The 19,863-nt window shown below is 39.0% G+C and overlaps 1 protein-coding gene across 1 annotated transcript; it reads right to left on the minus strand.

The window, feature by feature from the left end:
- Window positions 1–1,163: 1,163 nt before the first annotated feature.
- MZT1 (mitotic spindle organizing protein 1) lies at window positions 1,164–19,805 on the minus strand. The gene is made up of 3 exons (XM_014860007.3): window positions 19,671–19,805; window positions 10,755–10,900; window positions 1,164–3,632 (listed from the first exon to the last, which is right to left on the minus strand). Exons 1-3 carry the CDS (start codon window positions 19,747–19,749, stop codon window positions 3,609–3,611), a joined length of 249 nt encoding a protein of 82 aa, XP_014715493.1. The 5' UTR covers window positions 19,750–19,805; the 3' UTR covers window positions 1,164–3,608.
- Window positions 19,806–19,863: the final 58 nt, after the last annotated feature.

The raw sequence follows: 19,863 nt of genomic DNA on the forward strand, positions 1-19,863 counted from the left end.
TCAGCAGCCCAGGTTCGGTTCCCAGGCATGGAACCACAACACTTGTCTGTCAGTAGCCATGCAGTGATGGTGGCTCACATGGAAGAACTAGAAGGACCTACAACTAGAATATACAACTATGTACTGGGGCTTTGGGTCGGGGGGAGAAAAAAAAAAGAGAGGAAGATTGACAACAGATGTTAGCTCAGAGTGAATCTTTCCCAGCAAAAAGAAAAAGTGAAAAGCAACCCACAGAATGAGAAAATATTTGCAAATCATGTATCTCATAAGCAATTAACATCCCAGAATATACAAAGAACTCCTACAAATCAACAACAAAAATAATTAAAAACTGGGCAAAGGACTTAAATGGACATTTCTCCAAAGATACACAAATGGCCAATAAGTACACGAAAAGATGTTCAACATCACTAATCATTAGGGAAAAGCAAATTAAAACCACAATTAGATACCACTTCACTTCTATTGGGTTGGCTATTATTTAAAGAAACAAACAAAAACAGAAATTAAGCATTGGTAAGGGTGAGGAGAAATTGGAATCCTTGTGCATTGTTGGTGGGAGTGTAAAATGGTGCAGCCACAATGGAAGACAGTATGGCAGTTCCTCCAAAGATTAAATGTAGAATTACCATGTGATCCAGCAATTCCACTTCTGGAAATATCAAAAAGAACTGAAAGCAGGGACTTAAACAGATACTTGCACAATGTTCACAGCAGCATATTCACAATAGCCAAAAGGTAGAAACATCCCAAATGTCCATCAACTGATGAATGGATAAACGAGACAGTAAACACTTAAAATGAAATATTATTCAACCTTAAAAAGGAATAAAATTCTGATGCATGGTATAATATGGATGAATCTTGAAGACATCATGCTAAATGAAATAAGAGACACAAAAGGAGAAATATCCCATTTATATGAGGTACCTAGAATGGTGAAATTCAGAGACCAAAAGCAGAAGAATATTTACCATTTTTCTGGGGCTGGGGGAAGGGGAGAATGGGTAGTTCCTGTTTGGATGATGAAAAAGTTGTGGATAGTAGTGATGGATGCACAGCAATGTGAACGTTCTTAAAGTCACTGAACTGTACAACTTAAAAATGATTAAAATGGTAAATTTTATGTCAGGTATATTTTACAATAAAAAATGCGGATGATGTGAGAAACCGAATTTTTAATTTTAATTTATTTAAAGTTTAACACTGATATTTGACTCAGTTATTGGAAAACTTTTAAGTATGCTTGGAACATGCATGTAAATTTCATGAAGTCCCACTATGTAAAGAAACTCTTATTTGAGGCACAGAAAAATATCATCTTACATGTATTTGAATTGTCAACTTTGTTTTCAAGCCTGGGGCAACGTTAATACAACTATCTCCTTTCACTACCAGGGGAAAAAGTATTCCATTTTATACCTCAAGCCTAATTTTACATTGTAAATTATATAGCCTACCTTTAAACAGTCTTTAATCACACATAAGCATCTAAATATTTATAGAATAACTGTAGGAACACAAGTTGAATTCAGAGAAGCACATATTAAATCAAAAGTACAGGCCAATACCACCAAAATGGTTTTATTTTTGTCACTGACAACACGTACAACACTGATTTCATCATTACTTTGTTTGGTTTCCTTAAATATTACTTAAGTATGCATTAAAAATATAGGTTTACATTTCTGAAATGTAACACATTAAAGTCCTCTGTAAACATAACTCCTTCTCAATATATTTTCCTGCTTTGTTTCATACATAAATAACTTAATCCAAAAAGTCATAAATAAAAATATTCTTATGGCCTAAGAGTAAATGCAAATTTTGGAGCTTGACAAAACTGTTCTCTTTACGATTTTATAAATAACAACATGCAGGGGTTGGCCCCGAGGCCGAGTGCTCTACTTCAGCGGTCCAGGGTTTCGCCGGTTTGGATCCTGGGTGCGGACATGGCACTGCTCATCAGGCTATGCTGAGGCAGCGTCCCGCATAACACAACCAGAACGACCTACAACTAGAATATGCAACTATGTACTGGGGGTCTTTGGGGAGAAGGAGGAGTGAAAAAAAAAAAAAGATTGGCAACAGATGTTAGCTCAGGTGCCAATCTTTAAAAAAATAACAACATGCAGTATTTTCAGTGTTTATGATCAAACCAATAACATCACAAGTGATTATTGTCTGCCAACCAATTCTGTCAATAATAAACCTTCCAGTGCACTTGGTAAAGATGCCATGCATTTATAAGTCAAAATAGTCAAAAGACTAGATTTTTAAAAATGGCAGTACAGAAGGTTGCCATTTAAACCTTACTAAGCCTTTTAAAACTACTTCAGTTTGTCAGTAAAAAATGCTGCTAAAGAGTGAATGCTTGTACTGTTATTTAAACAGAAGCTAACGAAGCCTAAAATTTAAGAAACAAAATCAGATTAACTCAGTACTAGTCTTGGGACAAATATTCCGTTGAAAGTCTCTTACAGGAACAGAATGAATACTATCCTAAATTTTCTATAATTTATTTTGAACCATTACTTTAACTAGTTAAAACTTTAATGGTTAAAATAATGACACACAAAAATCATCTCAGAAAGACATTTATAATTCTTGCTTCAGAACATCTGATTATTTCTGTTTAATGACTTGTAATCTTTATTCCTTCAGAAAATATTAAAATACTTGTTGAAAGACACCTCCTGTTCAGTGACTTGCCAGATAACCACTCAGGATGTACTAGGGAAGCACCTGATTTTTATGCAATAAAAGTAAAAAAGGAATTTTGCATGTTGGAAATGTTTCCTTTTATGTTTTTTAGGCCATCATTTACAGAGTACAAAACTTAGAAAGAAAAACATGCTCAATTAATATTCTCATTAAATTTAAATGATTCAAATGATAAATAACGAAGCTAATAAGCTAGTCACTACTTTTAAAATCTAAGTTTCTCAAAGTTCTATTTTTAAATCAATACAAAAACAATCTGGTTCTCACTATTAACTGCCAGTCAAACTCTGGGTTTAAAAAACTAAATATTCTTTGTTAAAGAGCAGATTACAACATGTTTTCCATGCTCTTATAAAAAGCAAGATTCTGATATACATAACGCATCTAAACCAAAATTCACAAACGGTGGCTGAAATTTTGTCAACTTTCAGCCCCAAACAACGTAAATCCAGAGTTATTATGCATAAACAATTCAAAATGAAAGTTTATAATGGAAATGTCAACAAGTCATTACTACATTTCTACTGATGGGTTCCACTGTACTTCAACCAGGCACAGGAGACGTGCACAACTGATGGACAGACTGCTTAGAAAATTAAAGCTATCAGAGCTATAAATAAGGAACACATCAATATGAACAGAGCAATGCCAAAGCACTAGAGCTGTTAAAAAAAAAGTAAGATGTGACATAAACACATCTGATAGTTCTCGCTGTAAGCCACTTTCCACTGATTTATAAAGCTATGGTTTTATAATTCTTTTAAAAAAGGAAAATGTTTCTACACTGCTGCATGCAGCAATTTCATTGTACATTCTTGACTCCAATGCAATCTTCAAATCTTCCTGCAGAGCTTGACATATCCCATCAGGATTTCTCCAGAAAGTCAGCTTGTCATATTTTCAGCAGCCTAGAACAAGAAAGTAAGATTCATTATAATAAAACCATAGAAAAAGAGACACCATAGAGATATATTTGTCAATACTGCACTGTCACTATAAACCACAGCCCCCTCCCCACACCAAACCACTTTTATCAGGAGACTACAGTGGCTTTAACCTTTTGCAGTACCTTAGAACTACTTTTTGAACTGATTGCTAGGCTAATAGTAGAAAACTCTTCTATCATCTTAATATAGTTAACGTAAAAATATACTGTTACTTGAAAAATTAACCCATAGCAGACCTTATCCACAGTCTTTATTACTTTGCCTGTTTCTGCATGTTTCACTATAGTGTGAAAAGAGGATTAAGAATTGTTATGCTATAAGGTGGAGAAAAAAGGGCAAAAAAGGAATAAGGAACACATGGCTAATCCTGCTTTACCTCCATCACCAACCATTATGCCTTCCCTGATTATTCCACAGAAATTCCCATACACCATATCATTCATCGGTAAATGATCTGATACTTATTTCTAGAAGACAAGGATTTAAACAATCAAATTTCTTAATGCCCAATATGAAAATGATGATTTTAAATAAGTTTAATTTTAGAAATACATGGTAAACTTTTAATTCATTTACGTTTCAACTTCCTAATTAAAACCTGCTTTTAAGTTTAGTCTAAGTGCAGAGGTCTTTCATGAAAAATCACTGAAGAAACTGAGAAAACTGTAGACAACTCAATCTGAAACATTCTCCTTGCAGTCAATGGAACCTACTTTGTTTTTCTATATAGTTGGCTATTCTAACTAGCTTTTCCCTTCTTTGGATTTACAAGAATTAGAAACTAGTTTGAAAAAAAATTACCCTTGTTCTTAAAAGGTTTCGTACTTCTGTCTACCCTCCTAGATTCTTAGATTAGCTTGAGCCACCCATCCTTTCAGTACTCTGTTTTCTTCCTAACCCCGTTCTCGGTATGGTCTACTTCAAAGAAAACTTGAAATAACATACACAATTTTAGAATTTTTTCAAAATTAAAATATCCTAACTAATGCAATTTAACTTTAATGTCTTTTCCCATTCTATTTTCATACTAATTTTAAAGGTTCTCCTCCAAGATACAATGAGTAAGCCACCAACCTTTGCAGCATTCATGTTATATGAATGCAGAAATACTTCCTATTTGAAAGGACAGCAATGGCATCCTAGAGAACTATATAGTTACCACATTGCCATTAAACATTATAAAAATGTATAAGCACTGGCCCTGGGGAAAACCAACTTTAGTAGTTTTCTCTTCCAAACTTTCCTTTTATGAGTAAGTTTATTCCCTCCTTTGAGGGGGATGAGTGGGGACAGGGGACTTAATCCCTCGTTTCTCTCCCAACTCTAAATTCCACAGCTCGAGTGTCCTCATGCTGCAGGAGACCCTCCTACACAGTGAGGAGATACATCATCACCCTAAGATACCAGCAAAAGTACAGGGCAGCTGCAAGAAAAAGGGCAAGGCTCAGCGCGCAGGAACACAACCAGAGTCTAACTCAGGACACCCTGGCAGGAAAGCAGACGATACAAGGAAATCGGGTTTGCCCAGAATTTCTGAAATCACAATATGTAAATGACTGCTTACACACAAATACTAGCACTGACGAGACAATACAAAAATCCAGTGATCATGAAAGAATCATTCATACAAATAAATTCTGTTTTTTTAAAAATGCACCTAATGAACAGTCCTATTTAAGCTGTGGGAGATACACATAAGGCAACCTATCCACTGCTGTTAAGAAACGTATCTAACTGGGCGACACATAACTAGCTGCTTTTACCATAAATGATTTCAGTGATATCAATATACAAATCTGTAAAAGAGAAAGGCAAAATAATGCACAAAAAGATTACAATTTCCCACAGAGTTAAAGAACAAAAGGAAAAACCAGATGTTTCAGACCAAAAGTTCCTCGCAACATTTCATGATGTCCTTGACTTAGATTTTACACAATCCAAAACAGAGGTAAGTACCACACAATTAAGTTCTAATTACTAGGATTTCTAGGTAAAAATAGCAGAATGCAGCAGGAACAGTTTCTCCTTACTCTATTTTTATCAAAGATTTTATTTTTGTTTCCTTTTTCTCCCCAAAGCCCCCCAGTACATAGTTGTATATTCTTTGTTGTGGGTCCTTCTAGTTGTGGCATGTGGGACGTTGCCTCAGCGTGGTTTGATGAGCAGTGCCATGTCTGTGCCCAGGATTCGAACCAACAAAACACTGGGCCGCCTGCAGCGCAGCACGTGAATTTAACCACTCGGCCACGGGGCCAGCCCCGTCTCCTTACCCTATTTTTAGTACCAAAAGAAATAAACAAAAAATGAGAAAAAATCATTAACAGCAACCAAACAAAAAATGGAGAGCTACCCCATGCTTATAAAATTTAAAGGGGTAGGCAAAGAAAGACAGGTGCGGCTCAGCACAGTGCTGAACCTACTAGCCCCCAACCCCACCCAACAGAGCAGTTAAGAGAGGAGCGACTTTAATCTGGAGAGAAGCAACCTGAGGAAGGTTCTTCTTTTTTAATTCAATGAAATTAAGTATAACATTTTTATTTTTAAAGTAGCATGAAACTATCTAGAATCATGTTCACGAAATATTATCACTGGTTAACTCTTGGGTGATTTTTTTTTCCGAGGAAGATTTGCCCTAAGCTAACATCCGCTGCAAACCTTCCTTTTTTTTTGTATGTGAGCTGCCACCACAGCGTGGCCACTGACAGACGAGTGGTGTAGGTGCACACCTGGGAACTGAACCCAGGCTGCTGAAGCAAAGCACACTGACCTCAACCACTAGGCTGCTGGGGACGGCCTCTCTTGAGTGATCCTGTATGTTTCCTTCTTTGTATTTCCTGATTTAAATATTTTAAAATTATGAGTATATTTTTAAATACAAATTATATAGATTTCAAAAATTACTTTAAAGAGAACAAGAAAAGTTCTAATTACCATTTTTCTTCTTTGCTAGGAACTTTTCAGGATCTCCTCTCTGCCTAGTTTTAATGAGATACTGGTAGACTGGTTTTAGATTGTGGGAGAAATGCCTTTTAAGAGGTTTGTGTGTGTGGGGGGGGACTGATCTTGCACTCAAAGGAGCAACGTTTTCTGATTCTGTTCATCTTATTGATTTTGTCTCCCATATTTAACTATGGTCTACCAGATGTGGAATAACCAGTATGCTCAAAGCTGAGGAAGCTATGTTAAATAGGTCATTCTGAATCTCCTAATACCTTGGGTTTTATTTTGTCTAAGAAAATACTATGCCAAAACACTCTGTCAGTTTCTCCCGCACCTGCTCCGGCTAGGTTATTTGCCTCTGGTTTCTTCATAGCACTCAAACTGCATTACAATGCAAAAATCCTCCCTATTCTGCCTCCCTATTCTCTTTCAAACTCCAGCATAAAGAACAAAAATTCTTGCAGCTGTGGAAGATGTGCATTAAATAAATCCTCTTCCACTAGAATTTTAGAAATTTATTGATGAAAAACTATATGCTACTTATTTTTGTCAACAGGGCTATGAGAGAATACTAAGTCAGAAACGTTCCCATGCTACAGTCCTTTAACTGTTCCACTTATAATCACCATTTCATCTTTCTTAAATAGCAGGCTCAGATACTTTTTAGAACTTATTGTAAGTGGAAACTTAGTAGTTAACAACTCTGAAGTCAGATAGTCCAACTTCAAATCCTGGCTCAACTACTTATCTCCAAGTCTCTGGGAGAAGTTAGCCCCATAAGCTCCAGTTTCCTCTGCAGTAAACTACTAACGATGGTGCAGTATACGTCACTGTTGGCACTATGGAGGAAATAACGTAAGGAACGCCTTTGGTGCACAGAGTTTGGAAAAAGGAGAGTACTCATAAATACCAGCTATTCTTATTATTCAGTTATTTTTCTATCATATGAAAGCAGTAATTGTGAGTTTAAAAAGAAATAGGAAATTTAGATAGTTTTTATAATTATTCAAAAAATCTGATTTAAAAAATTAGAAACCTTACACATACATCTGACAAAGGGTTCATATCTACAATATCTAAAGACCACCAACTGGGGCTGGCCCTATGGCTTAGTGGTTAAGTTCATGTGCTCTGCTTCAGCAGCCTATGGTTTCACCGGTTCGGATCCTGGGCACAGACATGGCACCGCTCATCAAGCCGTGCTGAGGTGGCGTCCCACAAAACACAACTGGAGGCACTCACAACTAGAGTATACAGCCATGTCCTGAGGGGCCTTGGGGAGAGGAAGAAGGAAAAAAAAAAAAAGAGGATTGGCAACAGGTGTTAGCTCAGGTGCCAATCTTTAAAAAAAAAAAAAGACTACCAACAAAAAAGAAAAGGACAACCCAGAAAAGTAGGCAAGCTACTTAAAAAGATCTCTCACAATAGAAAATGGCCCAAACCATGTGAAAATGCATTCACCCTGATTGGTACTCAGAGAAATGCAAATAAAACCACATGAGAAACCCACACACACTCACCAGAATGACTAAAATGAAAAAGACTCACAATAATAAGTATTGGCAAAGATACAGAGCAAGGGAAACTCATATGCTGCTGATGGGACTATAAATACAACTACTGAAAGAAGTTTGGGATTATCTATTCAAGTTGAAGATGTACAAAACCTAAGATCCACCAATTGTACTTCTAGATACACACCCAACAGAAATGCACACATACACGCATCATGAGACATGGAGAACTATGCTTCCACACTGGAACAACCGAACATCCATTTGCAGTAGAAAGAATAAATAAACCATCGTCTATCTGTCCAATGAACATGACTATTACAATTACAGTGAAAAGGAAGGCACTGCAGCTCCACACAACATAAATGAACCTTGCAAACATAACGTGAAATTAAAGAACCCATAAAAAAAAAAGACTGTTGTAAGATTTCTTTTGATTATATCAAGTTCAAACATTTTATAAAATTAAACTGCAGTGCTGAGAGAGAGATGCTGAGTAAAACTGTTAAAAGTAAGAGTCTCCATAAATATCAAGAAAGCAGTTACTGGAGAGGACAGCAGGAAGGCGAGGTGAGTGATGGAGGGGGCACAAGGGAACTTTTAGGGTGCTGGCAATGAGAACTGTATGGATATTCTCTTCAAGATAAACTTTTGGTCTGTAAATGTGCTTTGTTTACCTTTTTGTATTAGATTTATAAATTAAAAAGTTTTAAAAAGCATGAAACCAGCAATCCAAATCACTGGAACTTACTGGAGTGTAACTTAATCTGAGATGGATAATCTACCTGTTTTACAATAGTTCTGTTTCCTCAAAGAAAAAGGACTAGAGAGAAGCCATTTTCTTCTTGACCAAGTTTTAAGGACTAACTTGAAGTTTCAGTATTCATGGTAAGTTAGTGCTGTCTAACCTTGGAAATAAAATCACCCAAGATTTTAAATCAGTGTGTGCAAGCAAGAGAAGGAATACAACACTTTTCCTGTTCCCAATCTCAGCAATTAAAAGGCAGTGAATTTGAATCTGAAAAACGGTGGTCCTTTGGGCCCATGTTGGCAGTGCAACCTAATTGCCTCAGCAGTTCCCTGGTCTCTGAGCCACTCTGAGTCATTCTTCCCTTTTCTTGAAAGATAAATACATGTTCACAGCTGGGTAACTCTATCAGCCAGTTTCCTGCCTAGAGAATCCCAGAAGTCTGACAGCCTTCCTTCATTTCGTCCCGTACCGGTCCCTTTCATTCCAAGTTGGCATTGTTTTGTGCTGAGATGGCTGACTGCATCTATGAGAAACACACCTAATCTCTTCACCAAAAGGTTGCCCACTCTTGGCCTTCTCTCCAGAGCATACTATCCAGATAGGATGAGAATTTTCCAAAGTGCGTGCTGGTTCCTTTCTGCTTACCAGTTCCGTCCTCAATTTCTCATTCCTCTTACATTTTACTATAAGCAGCAAAAAGAAATGACTCTGTACTTTCCACACTTTGTTTGGAAACTTCCTCAGCTAAATATCCAAGTTTACTGCTTACAAGTTGTATTTTCCTTCCAACAGTAGGACGTAATTCAGCCAAGTGCTCTGTCACATTATAGCAAGGACAGCCTTTCCTCCAGTGTCCAATAACATGTTCCTCATTTCCATCTGAGACCTCACCAGGAGTACCTTTAATGTTCATATTTCCAGCAAGATTCTGTTCATAATGGTATACATATTATCTAAGACGACTGAGGTTTTCCCTATAGCTCTTCTCTTCTTTCTGAGCTCTCACCAGAATCACCTTTAACAGCCATAGTTCTAACAACAGTCTCTTCAAGGCCATCCAGACTTTTTCTATCAAGTGCCTTAAAACTTTCCAATCTCCATCCATTACCCAATTCCAAAGCCACTCGCACATTTTTAGGTATTTCTTATAGCAGCACTCCACTCCCCAGTAGTAAATCTGTATTAGATTCCCAGCGCTGCCATAACAAAGTACCACAAACTGGGTGCCTTAAAACAACAGAAATCTATTCTCTCTCGGTTCTGGAGGCAGAAGTCCAAGATCAAGGTGTCAGCAAGGCCATCCTCTCTCTGAAGGCTCTAGCAGAGGATCCTTCTTTCCTCTTCTAGCTTCTGGTGGCTGCCGACAACCTTTCACCTTCTTTGGCTTGTAGACGCCATCACTCCAATCTCTGTCTCTGTCTTCATACGGCATTCTCTCCTCTGTGTCTGCGACTCCACATGGAGCTCTCTTTGTGCATCTGTCTAAATTTCCCTTGTCTTATAAGGACATCAGTCATTAACCCATTATGATCTCATCCTAATTTGATTCCACATGAAAATACACTATTGCCAAATAAGGCCACATTCCCAGGTATCAGACTTGAGCATATCTTTTTTGGGGTGGACACAATTTTACCCACAACACAAAGAAAATTCTAAACACAGTTGGAGACTTCTGGGAAAAGACAACATGGTCCATGACAGTAGCAATTTTTGTGATCTGAACATATGCTAAGCTCCTGGTCTTCAGAATTCCTCCTGATGGTGATAGAAGCTAGTTTAATAATGTTTAGGATCTTTCAGATAACTTCATCATTAACCATTTTCTAAACGAATGCATCTTTATATATTTAGAGTTTACTAAAAAAAAATCTCTACCTTGAGTGCTTCAGTGGCCTTGCGAAGTTCCTTAATAACTGATGATAAAGCTTCTGGGTTAATTCCTTGTTCACAAAGCCGTACACAAATAGACAGAGTTTCCATATCTAAGCCAGTATTCAAAATTCTTGAAATCTCCAGCAAAACTGAAAAAAAGACAGAGAATTTTAAAAACAAAATCTTACCTTTTAAAATATGCACATAATACTTTTGTTTTTAGTTCATGTAATACTGCACAATACCAAAAGAACTAGCATAGCATTGCTGGATGTGGAAACTGGCATGTAATACTGTCTTGCCCTTACTTAGCTCTAGAAACTTACAAATAAACTTACAACCTCCTTCCTCATAACTGCTGTTTACATCTTGGTTTATATTCTACCTCTCCTTTAATATCTTTCTAAAATTCATGTATCATAATCAAGATTATCCTGAACATTTCCTTACTTTTTAGTATTCTTTTACCACGCAATTTCATTAGTCACATAACATTCCACTTAAGGAAACACCACACATCACTTAACCTCTCTACTATTTTAACGGTTGGGTGGGTCTTATGTTTCCATTAAAATAATGTGATAAGCATCTGTACATACTAAATTTTATTAGGATAAATTCCTAGAAGTGGAACTGCTCAATCAGTAATATGCATATTTAAGGTCTTAAAAGTTTTTAGAAACTTCTACAATTCGACAGAGTAATCATGTTTGTTGAATCTAAGTATAAAAATGAAAGCTTATATTTTTTAACCTCATTTTTATAGTATTTCATTTTATTACAGTTTATAAAAGCATTTGTCTTTGACATGAGAAGCACTAGCATAGACAAGCACAGGATGTAAATACATCGCTCCATTACACTTTGTTTTACGGTGGCTGTTTCCCAGAATGTGTTTAGAATTTTTAAGTGAATGGTCAACATGTTTTCTGTTGTTTCCTGCATCATTTTCCCTCGGCATCATGCCTAGAAAGTTATTCCCCATGCAAAGATTATATAATTATTCACTAGTATTCTCTTCCAGCATTTTAAAGTTTATTTTCCCCCCTCCATAAACATTTAAATATTTAACTCTCTGGAGTTTGGGTGGAAGATAGAATCTCTAACTTTTCCTTCCAGAATGTCAGTTGCCCTAATACTATTTATTGGATAATCTTTCCTTTTACAGCTCAATTAAGATGTCAACTTTATCATATATTAAATTCCCATATACCTATGGATTTGTTACATGTCTATCTTTTGTCAGAGAAACAATTTTAATTACTAACTTTATATTGTATGTAGTAGGTTAAAGATACTTTTGTTAACTTTCATTATCAAAAGCCCTTTTATTCTCTAGGTGAACTTAAAAATTTTGATGGATTCCAAAAACAAATTCCATTTCAATTCTGATTTGAATTGCATGAAAACTACATATTATTTTGGAACAAACGGACAAGTTAACAATATTAAGTCTTCCATTAATTTAAGTCTAAGTCCTTCTGAAAACTTAATATTTATGATGATCATGAGATGGGCCCTTCCCATTTTTTCATTTCAGACACTCACTTGCATTTCTAGAAGTTCAGTTTGAGTCTTCTTAAAAACGTATTCCATGTCAACTTTTTGCACAGATGGAGTACAGTTCCAATGTATTTGTCTGCTAATCCTAATGTCTGTGTCAATTTTAGGTCTGTTTCAACTCACTGAATTTTTCTCATCATGGGTTGTATTCTCCTGCTTTGCATACCTAATAAGTTTTTATTGGATGCCAAACATTGTGAACTTTATCTTGTTGGGTGCTGGATATTTTTGTATTTCTGTACAGATTCTTGAGCTTTGTAATGAGAAGTAGTTATCTGGAAACAATTTGATCCTTTCAGGTCTTTGAAGATTTATTAGCAAGGACCAGAGCCTTGTTTAGTGCAGGGCTAATTATTCCCCATCACTCAACTAAGATCTTCTTGCGTACTCTACCCAATGTCTCGTGAACAAGGTTTTCCATTCTGGCTGGTAGATACAGGCAGTATTCTCAGTCCTGCGTGAGAATGGTGTACTGTTCCCTCTAATCCTTTCAAATGGTTCTTTCTCTAGCTTGGCCGGTACTTTCCTCGCACACATGTGCTAATCAATGCTCTGCTGAATACCTGAGGGGGACCCTTCTGCAGATTTCCAAAATTCTCTCTCGATGCAGCTCCTTCTTCTCAGATACTCTGTCTTTGAAACTACCTTCCTTTGTCCCCCTGGACTCTAAGCTCCTTCTGCTCAAATCAGGGTCTCCACCAGGTTCTGCCTGGGTTCCCCTCTCCCCCCACTGCATTGTGGCCTGGAAACTCTCCGAAGGCAGCAAGCTGGGGCAAGTACCATTTGTTTCCTGTCTCTAGGGATCACTGTCCTTCGTTGCCTGAAGTCCAGTGTCTTGAAAACCCTTGTTCTGCATGTTTTGCCTGGGTTGGTTTGTTTGTTTCAGGTAGGAGGGTAAATCCCATCCCTCTTATTCCATCTTGGCTGAAAGCTGACAATCCTTCTCATTTTCATTTCTTCAGTTTTGCTATTCCAACATACTACTACTTTGCTCCTTACTTATATGCAGGCTGTTATTCATGTTATCTGCTGAGTTTGTTTCAATAACTCTATTTTAAGATTTCTAATTTCCCACCATAATCATCTGTTTATTTCATAGGTAAATGTTTGTTTTTAACCCCTTCTTATTTTGTGGTGTTCTTTTGCCTTTATCTATTTCAGACTACATTCTTATCTTAACCTATTTTTGAGATTTCTGTTTCTTTAAGTGTGAGCAAACAGCAAAAGAGAGCAGTTAAGAGTGTGCTCTCTAGAGCCAGACTACCTGGGTTCAAATTCCACTTTCATTATTTAGTAGGCAATGTAACCTCCCTGTGCTTTTATTTCACCATTCTGTAAAATGGGGATGACAACAGTACTTATTTTATAGGTTGTTGTGAGGATTAAAGGACACACTTAGAATGATGTTTAGCATATGGCAGTACTCAGTAAAATAATTAGCTATTACTACTACTTTCTCTCTCATTCATTTTTCATGTTAGCTATTTTTTGGGTTTTTTTTGAGGAAGATCAGCCCTGAGCTAACATCAGCTACCAATCCTTCTTTCTGCTGAGGAAGACTGGCCCTGAGCTAACATCCGTGCCCATCTTCCTCTACTTTATATGTGGGACGCCTGCCACAGCATGGCTTCATGCGCAGTGCCATCTCCACACCTGGGATCTGAACCAGCAGACCCTGGGCCGCCAAAGCAGAACATGCGAACTTAACACTGTGCCACCGGCCTGGCCCCTATGTTTTTTAATCTACTTTAGGTGCTTTGTGATTTTTGGCTGAAAGCTGATATTCCACAGGGGATTTTTCTTGGATGTCCTGCATCAGTGATGTGTTCTTGGATGCAAAGTCTCACACTGGCCTCAATCTTCTGGATCATCCTGGCTCCAGACCCACAAGAGACATGCACGGTGCTTCTCCATCCCTGACTGTGGCAGATGGCACATTTCTGGCCCCAGCTTCACTGAGACGGGGCAGCACGCTTCATCAGGTGTCACCCCCTATCCCCTGCTGTGGTTCCCATCTGCTCCTTTCTTTAGGGGAAACCTCATTCTCTCTCTTCAATGGAGACTACCCTTTCTTGTTTTTGAACATCGCTATATTGATAATTGTATTTTAGTATTATTTCCTGTCATTTTTATATGCTTGGAATAACAATTTTCAGCAAGTGCTTACTCATCATCAATTTTGATAGTTCAATTTCTTTAATTTTTAGTTCTGTTTCCATAAATGGCCTTCTACCTCACTCTTGCATATTCTAAGTGGTTAGTGCTGATACTCTAGGATATTACTTTTTGTTTTGTAGCCAGCCACCTTAATGTATTCTACTGAAGCCTCGAACAATTTTTCAGTGGATTCTCTTGTGTTTTCCAGTCAGATAATCATTTTACCTACAAATAAGTTTTATGTCCTTTTCAATAGTCTCTTTCTCTTCTCCTGTGCTATTTGCTAAACCTTTCATATCAATGTTTAAAACAAAGCAGTAAAAGCAGGTATTTCCAATTTTATTTAGAATGTATTTAACATTAATGTTATGGATGACTTTGGTTTCATATAGTTATCCTTTAGCATGTTAAAAATGTACTGTTTTCTTTTGCTAAGACTTTAAAATCAGGAAAAAATGTTCAATACCTGTTCATCAACCACTGGATGACCAGCTAGCTTTCCTCCTTTGACCTAGTGAGGTAATGCGTTATGCTGACAGACCATCTTCACAGCTGAAGAACACTGAGCTGAGGAAATTCCTACTTTTACAGCAAACAGTTAGCAAGCCTACTCTCTATGTGGAGGCAGATGTTACCTCATCTCTCACTGTCGCTCACTGTAAACACAACCGTGAGAAACAGCAGGCGGAAGGAGCAGTCAGGGCCTTGCATTCTTGGCATTCAGAACAAGAATGTGCAGGTATGCTCGGGGCTCATGGCAGACTGCGTCTCTCAAGAGTGACACCGCACAACTTCTGAGGCTAGGTTTAAAAAGGCTATAATACAGCTTCTTCTGGCTCTCTCTTGAGACACTCTCCCTTGGAGCCCAGCCTCCAACTGTGAGGAAGCCCACATATTCCAGACAACAGCTCCTGCTGAGGGCCCAGCAAAGAGCCAGCATCAACTGGTACATAGGTGAGTGAGGAAGCTTTGAGATGACTCCAGCTCAGCACTAAATGCAACACGTGGACACCCTTAGAGAGGACTACATAGATGAGCCTGATCGACACCCAGAACTGTGCAAGGGAAGTAATTTTTGTAGTTTTATGTCACTAAGTTTGGGGTCATTTGTTATGCAGCAACAGATAACCAGCCCATATTCTGATCCGATTCCAACTCTCTAGCATTACCACCATTGATTGTCACCATCGCTATTAACCGTTCCTGACAAATTCTCCTCTCTCCAGTCTTCTCCTCATGGTAGAGCCCTATCTGTAAATGATGCCTTTGTTCATGCTTTTCTCCTCTGCCTTTTCTCTCCCCTCCATATAATTCCATGCCGTCTTTCAGGTCCACCTAGTGTTTCTTTCTGTAAGCTTTCTTTTAAAATTCACATTGATCTTTACTTCCTAACACCACAAACTGTCTGTAGTCAATAAGTATTTCCATAGTGTCTACTGTGTAACTGGTACCTGTATGTATTTTGTGCATACTACACTACTGCTGGAAACGTAGCTGTGAACAAGATAGATATGGTCCCAGTTCTCATGGACACTATAACCTAGAAGAGACAGACCATAAAATTATAACTGATTCCAGTTATGATAAGTAAAATAAAGGAAAAGAATAGCATACTTCCAAAACAAATGACAAGGGTATCTTACCTAGTTGTGAAGGACACAGTGCTTAAAAAGACTTGTCTGAAGAAGTGATAATTAAGCTTAGTCTTCAAGGGTGAATAGAAACCAACCTTAGTAATGTGGAGGCAGGAGGAACGGCAAAGATAGGAGCCAAGAAAATAGCTTGTGCAAAAGTTCCCATGCTGGAGAGAAACTGCTAAATTCACAGATCAGAGGGACTCATGTGAAGGCAATGTAATTAAAGGGGATCAACAGGGATAAATATGAGCTGAGGCAGACATGAAAATCCACTAAGACCCTACTGAAGATTTTAGAACTTTGGGAAGCTATTAGAAGATATAAAATGGAAGCGCGACAAAATCAGATTTTCATTTTTAAAAGACTGGCTGCATAATACGGAATGGCTATTGGAAAGGGGTAGAAGATGTGGAGAGGGAGTTCAGCTAAATTACTGCAACTCTGGTCAAAGAGTGGCGGGCAGTGTGGAGAGGAGAGATTAAGACAAGTGGTCAAATCTGAGATGAGTGAAGAACTGAAAGGGCTTAGTGAAGAAGAGAGAGGTGAGGTGAGAGAAAGCAAGACTGACTCCCAGGTTTCTTTCTCACATGAGCAACTGTGGGAGCATGAACTATACATGTTTTGCTGACCCTGCCCCGTACACACTGGACTCTCTTAACTCCTTTTTCTAGCTTACTACCTGATATATAAAGTAGTATTACACTGAAGCCTCTAGTAAGGGAGAGGTATATTTTTATCGTAATTGTCAAAAGCATAATTACTAGTAGTAAAAAATTAGAGGGATAAGGAAAATTCTAGAATATAAGAAAATAATAATTTAAGTATGAATCTATCAATAAAGAGTATCTAAAATTTCAAAACGCTGAAAAGCAAAAGAGGCAACAGAGTACACTGGAGGGGAGAGAGAGGTAGTTGAAAGAGCCTGACATTTTAAAGAGGGAATGTAGGGAGAGAATGTTGATCTGAGTGAAAAGTAGAACATCTTAGGCAATAGATTAGGGCTAGGATCAGGTTCCTTTCAGAGTGATCTTTGCAGATAAAGTCAGTCCACTGCTTCCTCCCTGTCTGAAGTGTCTTTGTCAAAATCCTTTCATTTCACAATATTCTACAATCCTTGCAAATCACTGACACCCACTACAAAAGATTAAATCACTGTTAGCTGACTCTAATAGGGATGGGAGGAAGGAAGGAAGGAAGAGGATGAGGAGAAATACACTAGATCTTGAAGGAGGGTAGTTAGACTCAAAAAGTTTTGGACACCAGTTAGGTTCTCATGGATAGATTTAAGAACAGTGAAACCCCACATTAACAGAACTTCAATATAACGACGTACACCTGAAATTTATATAATGTTATAAACCACTGTTAACCAATAAAAAAATTAAAAAATAAAATCTAAAAAAACCAGAATTTCAAGTAATAATGATGTTTGAGTAGGTCAGCCCAGCCCCTTGGGCAAGCTAAAGTGTTATTTCTGGGGATGAGGGCGGAGGAAGGTAGGATTATACAGGACTGCATTTAGGCCTTTTTCAGTTCAGTGTATGGTCACTTATTTACAGTGCAAGTGTCACTGTTTCCCTTGTGCCTCAATCATTACTGACAGCACGAAAAATACTGTTTTTCATTAACTTTGCAATAATTCAACTTCCCATTTTACGTGACTGTTTTGGACCCAATTATGGCACGATAGCAGGGATTTTCAGCAAGTTTAGGGTTCTAATGGATACAACAGTATCTAAGGGCCACATTGAACAAATACTGATCCATTGCCAACCTGGGGCCTTTCTTTTTATTTTCTGGTTTATGGGCAAACTGTGTGTAGAGAAGCAGTATTTTCTCTAATCCACATAGTCTCTCCTCCAATTTTTGTTTTTTTAAAAAAATCTGGTCTTTCTTCACTGTTCCATTACACTATAGAAACTCTTACATTTTCTATAATCTTCATTTTACACAAAGTTCTCTCAGGAAAAATCTTGATGATGCAAGTAATACAAAATATCAGTTCTCATTTCTACATCAGTAGTTCCACCAGAGATAAAATGCAAGTTTTCTTTTCAATTAGGATCCTGTGGCCATAAAATAAAGGAACCTAAGCACAGCTAATAGCAGAAAACTGCCGGGAAGTGAAGCCTCATACTCTCCATGCTGTTCAAAAGACGCACTGTTTTCCAAGCAGAGATATAAGACAATTCTGTTATATACATACAGTTTCTATGTACATAAATTCACTTACAGAATAAAACTCACAACTGCGATACATCAAGAAGAATGGGAAATAGAATGTGGTGTTAAGAACAAAATTCTATTTTTCAGAAAAACAGCAAGGCAGATACTTGGTAAGTAAAAAAGTAGAAGCAAAGGCTCTAATAATATAAGCTATTCTGTGAAAAGGAAAACAGCAGCCTGCGCGGGAAAAGCCAGAAGCCTTATCAGACGTTTCTATAGGGAGGGGCGGAGCCTACAGAGAAGGAGACAGCGATGGCTAACGGCCGACACTGCTTTTCCATTGGGTTATGTTTTAAGAGATAGAGGCTAATGTGGATCCCTGGAAAATGCAAAAAGCAATGTTTAACATCCATCAAACATATATATAGGTGGATGCGAATAAAATGGATACAAAGAAAGGAGCCTGCAAGCCGGATGACATTTTATATAACATAAAAATAATACAGTAACTATCTTTTAATGATCACCCTCGATATGCCTTTATCTAGATATCTTATTTAAATATGCACAAGAACCCTACGAGGTAGTAAGGTCATTTTACAGGGGAAAAAAAGCAGCAGGCTTAAAGATGTTTTCGTAGCTTGTCCCAGCTCACCACCAGGGGTATAAACTGGCAAAGCCGGCATCAGAGGTTAGAGGGAGGGTAACTCCAAGACGCTCAGATCGTCTTCTACCACGTGTGTGCTGGCTTTAACCCACGTGCCTCGGGGCGCGAAGACAGAGAAATACACCACCGCCCCCCGACACCGGCGTCACCCGCTCCAGGGCGAACCTGGGGCAATTCTGATGAAAAGGACACTTGTTCATTCACCGAGTATTTTGAAAGTGCCTACTGAAATGCAAGGGACAAAGGCCGTAGCCGTGACCGCACACACACGGCCACTGTGCGCACAGGCTGACAGTCTGGAGGGCTGCGGAGGCGCCCCGGCTCAGGACTAAGAGAAGGGGCGCTCTGCACTGGACGCGTCGCGGATCCGGCGCGGCAGGGGATGGGCGGGGAGGGCACGGCGCCGGAGGCCGGCCCCGGGGGGAAGGCCGCGCGGCCCCGGAGCGGGAGAGGGGCGTGGCGCCGGCAGGGGGCGCGGGGGGGACGGGGTACGCGCCGGGCTGACGTGGGCCGAACGCCGCGCACGGGACCAACTACGCAGCAGCGGAGAGACAACTCTCCAAAGATGGAGCCACCAGCCCTGCGGCCCTGGCGGGGCCCTTGGAAAGAGCTTCAAAGCTGCCGTTCGGGGCAGCAAGGGCACCTAAAGTCTTCCTGGGCTCCCCGCCGCCGGGGGGCCTTGGCTCTGGGAAACGGAGGCAAGGTAAAGGGGGCGAAACGGGCACTCACCGTCCATGGTCTCCCTCACCGCATTCAGATTCGCCGCCGCGGCCCCTGCCGCGGCCCCGCCGCCGCTACTACTCGCCATGACGGAGGCCGAGGGAGGTGGGAGAAGGGCCTGACCCGGAACTGGAGCGCCTTCCTTTCTCCTGGGCAATCACACCGCGCGTCCCCCGCTCACGCCGGGCAGGCTCCGCCCCTC

This window comes from Equus asinus, chromosome 11, assembly GCF_041296235.1.
Source record: "Equus asinus isolate D_3611 breed Donkey chromosome 11, EquAss-T2T_v2, whole genome shotgun sequence".
NCBI lineage: Eukaryota > Metazoa > Chordata > Mammalia > Perissodactyla > Equidae > Equus > Equus asinus.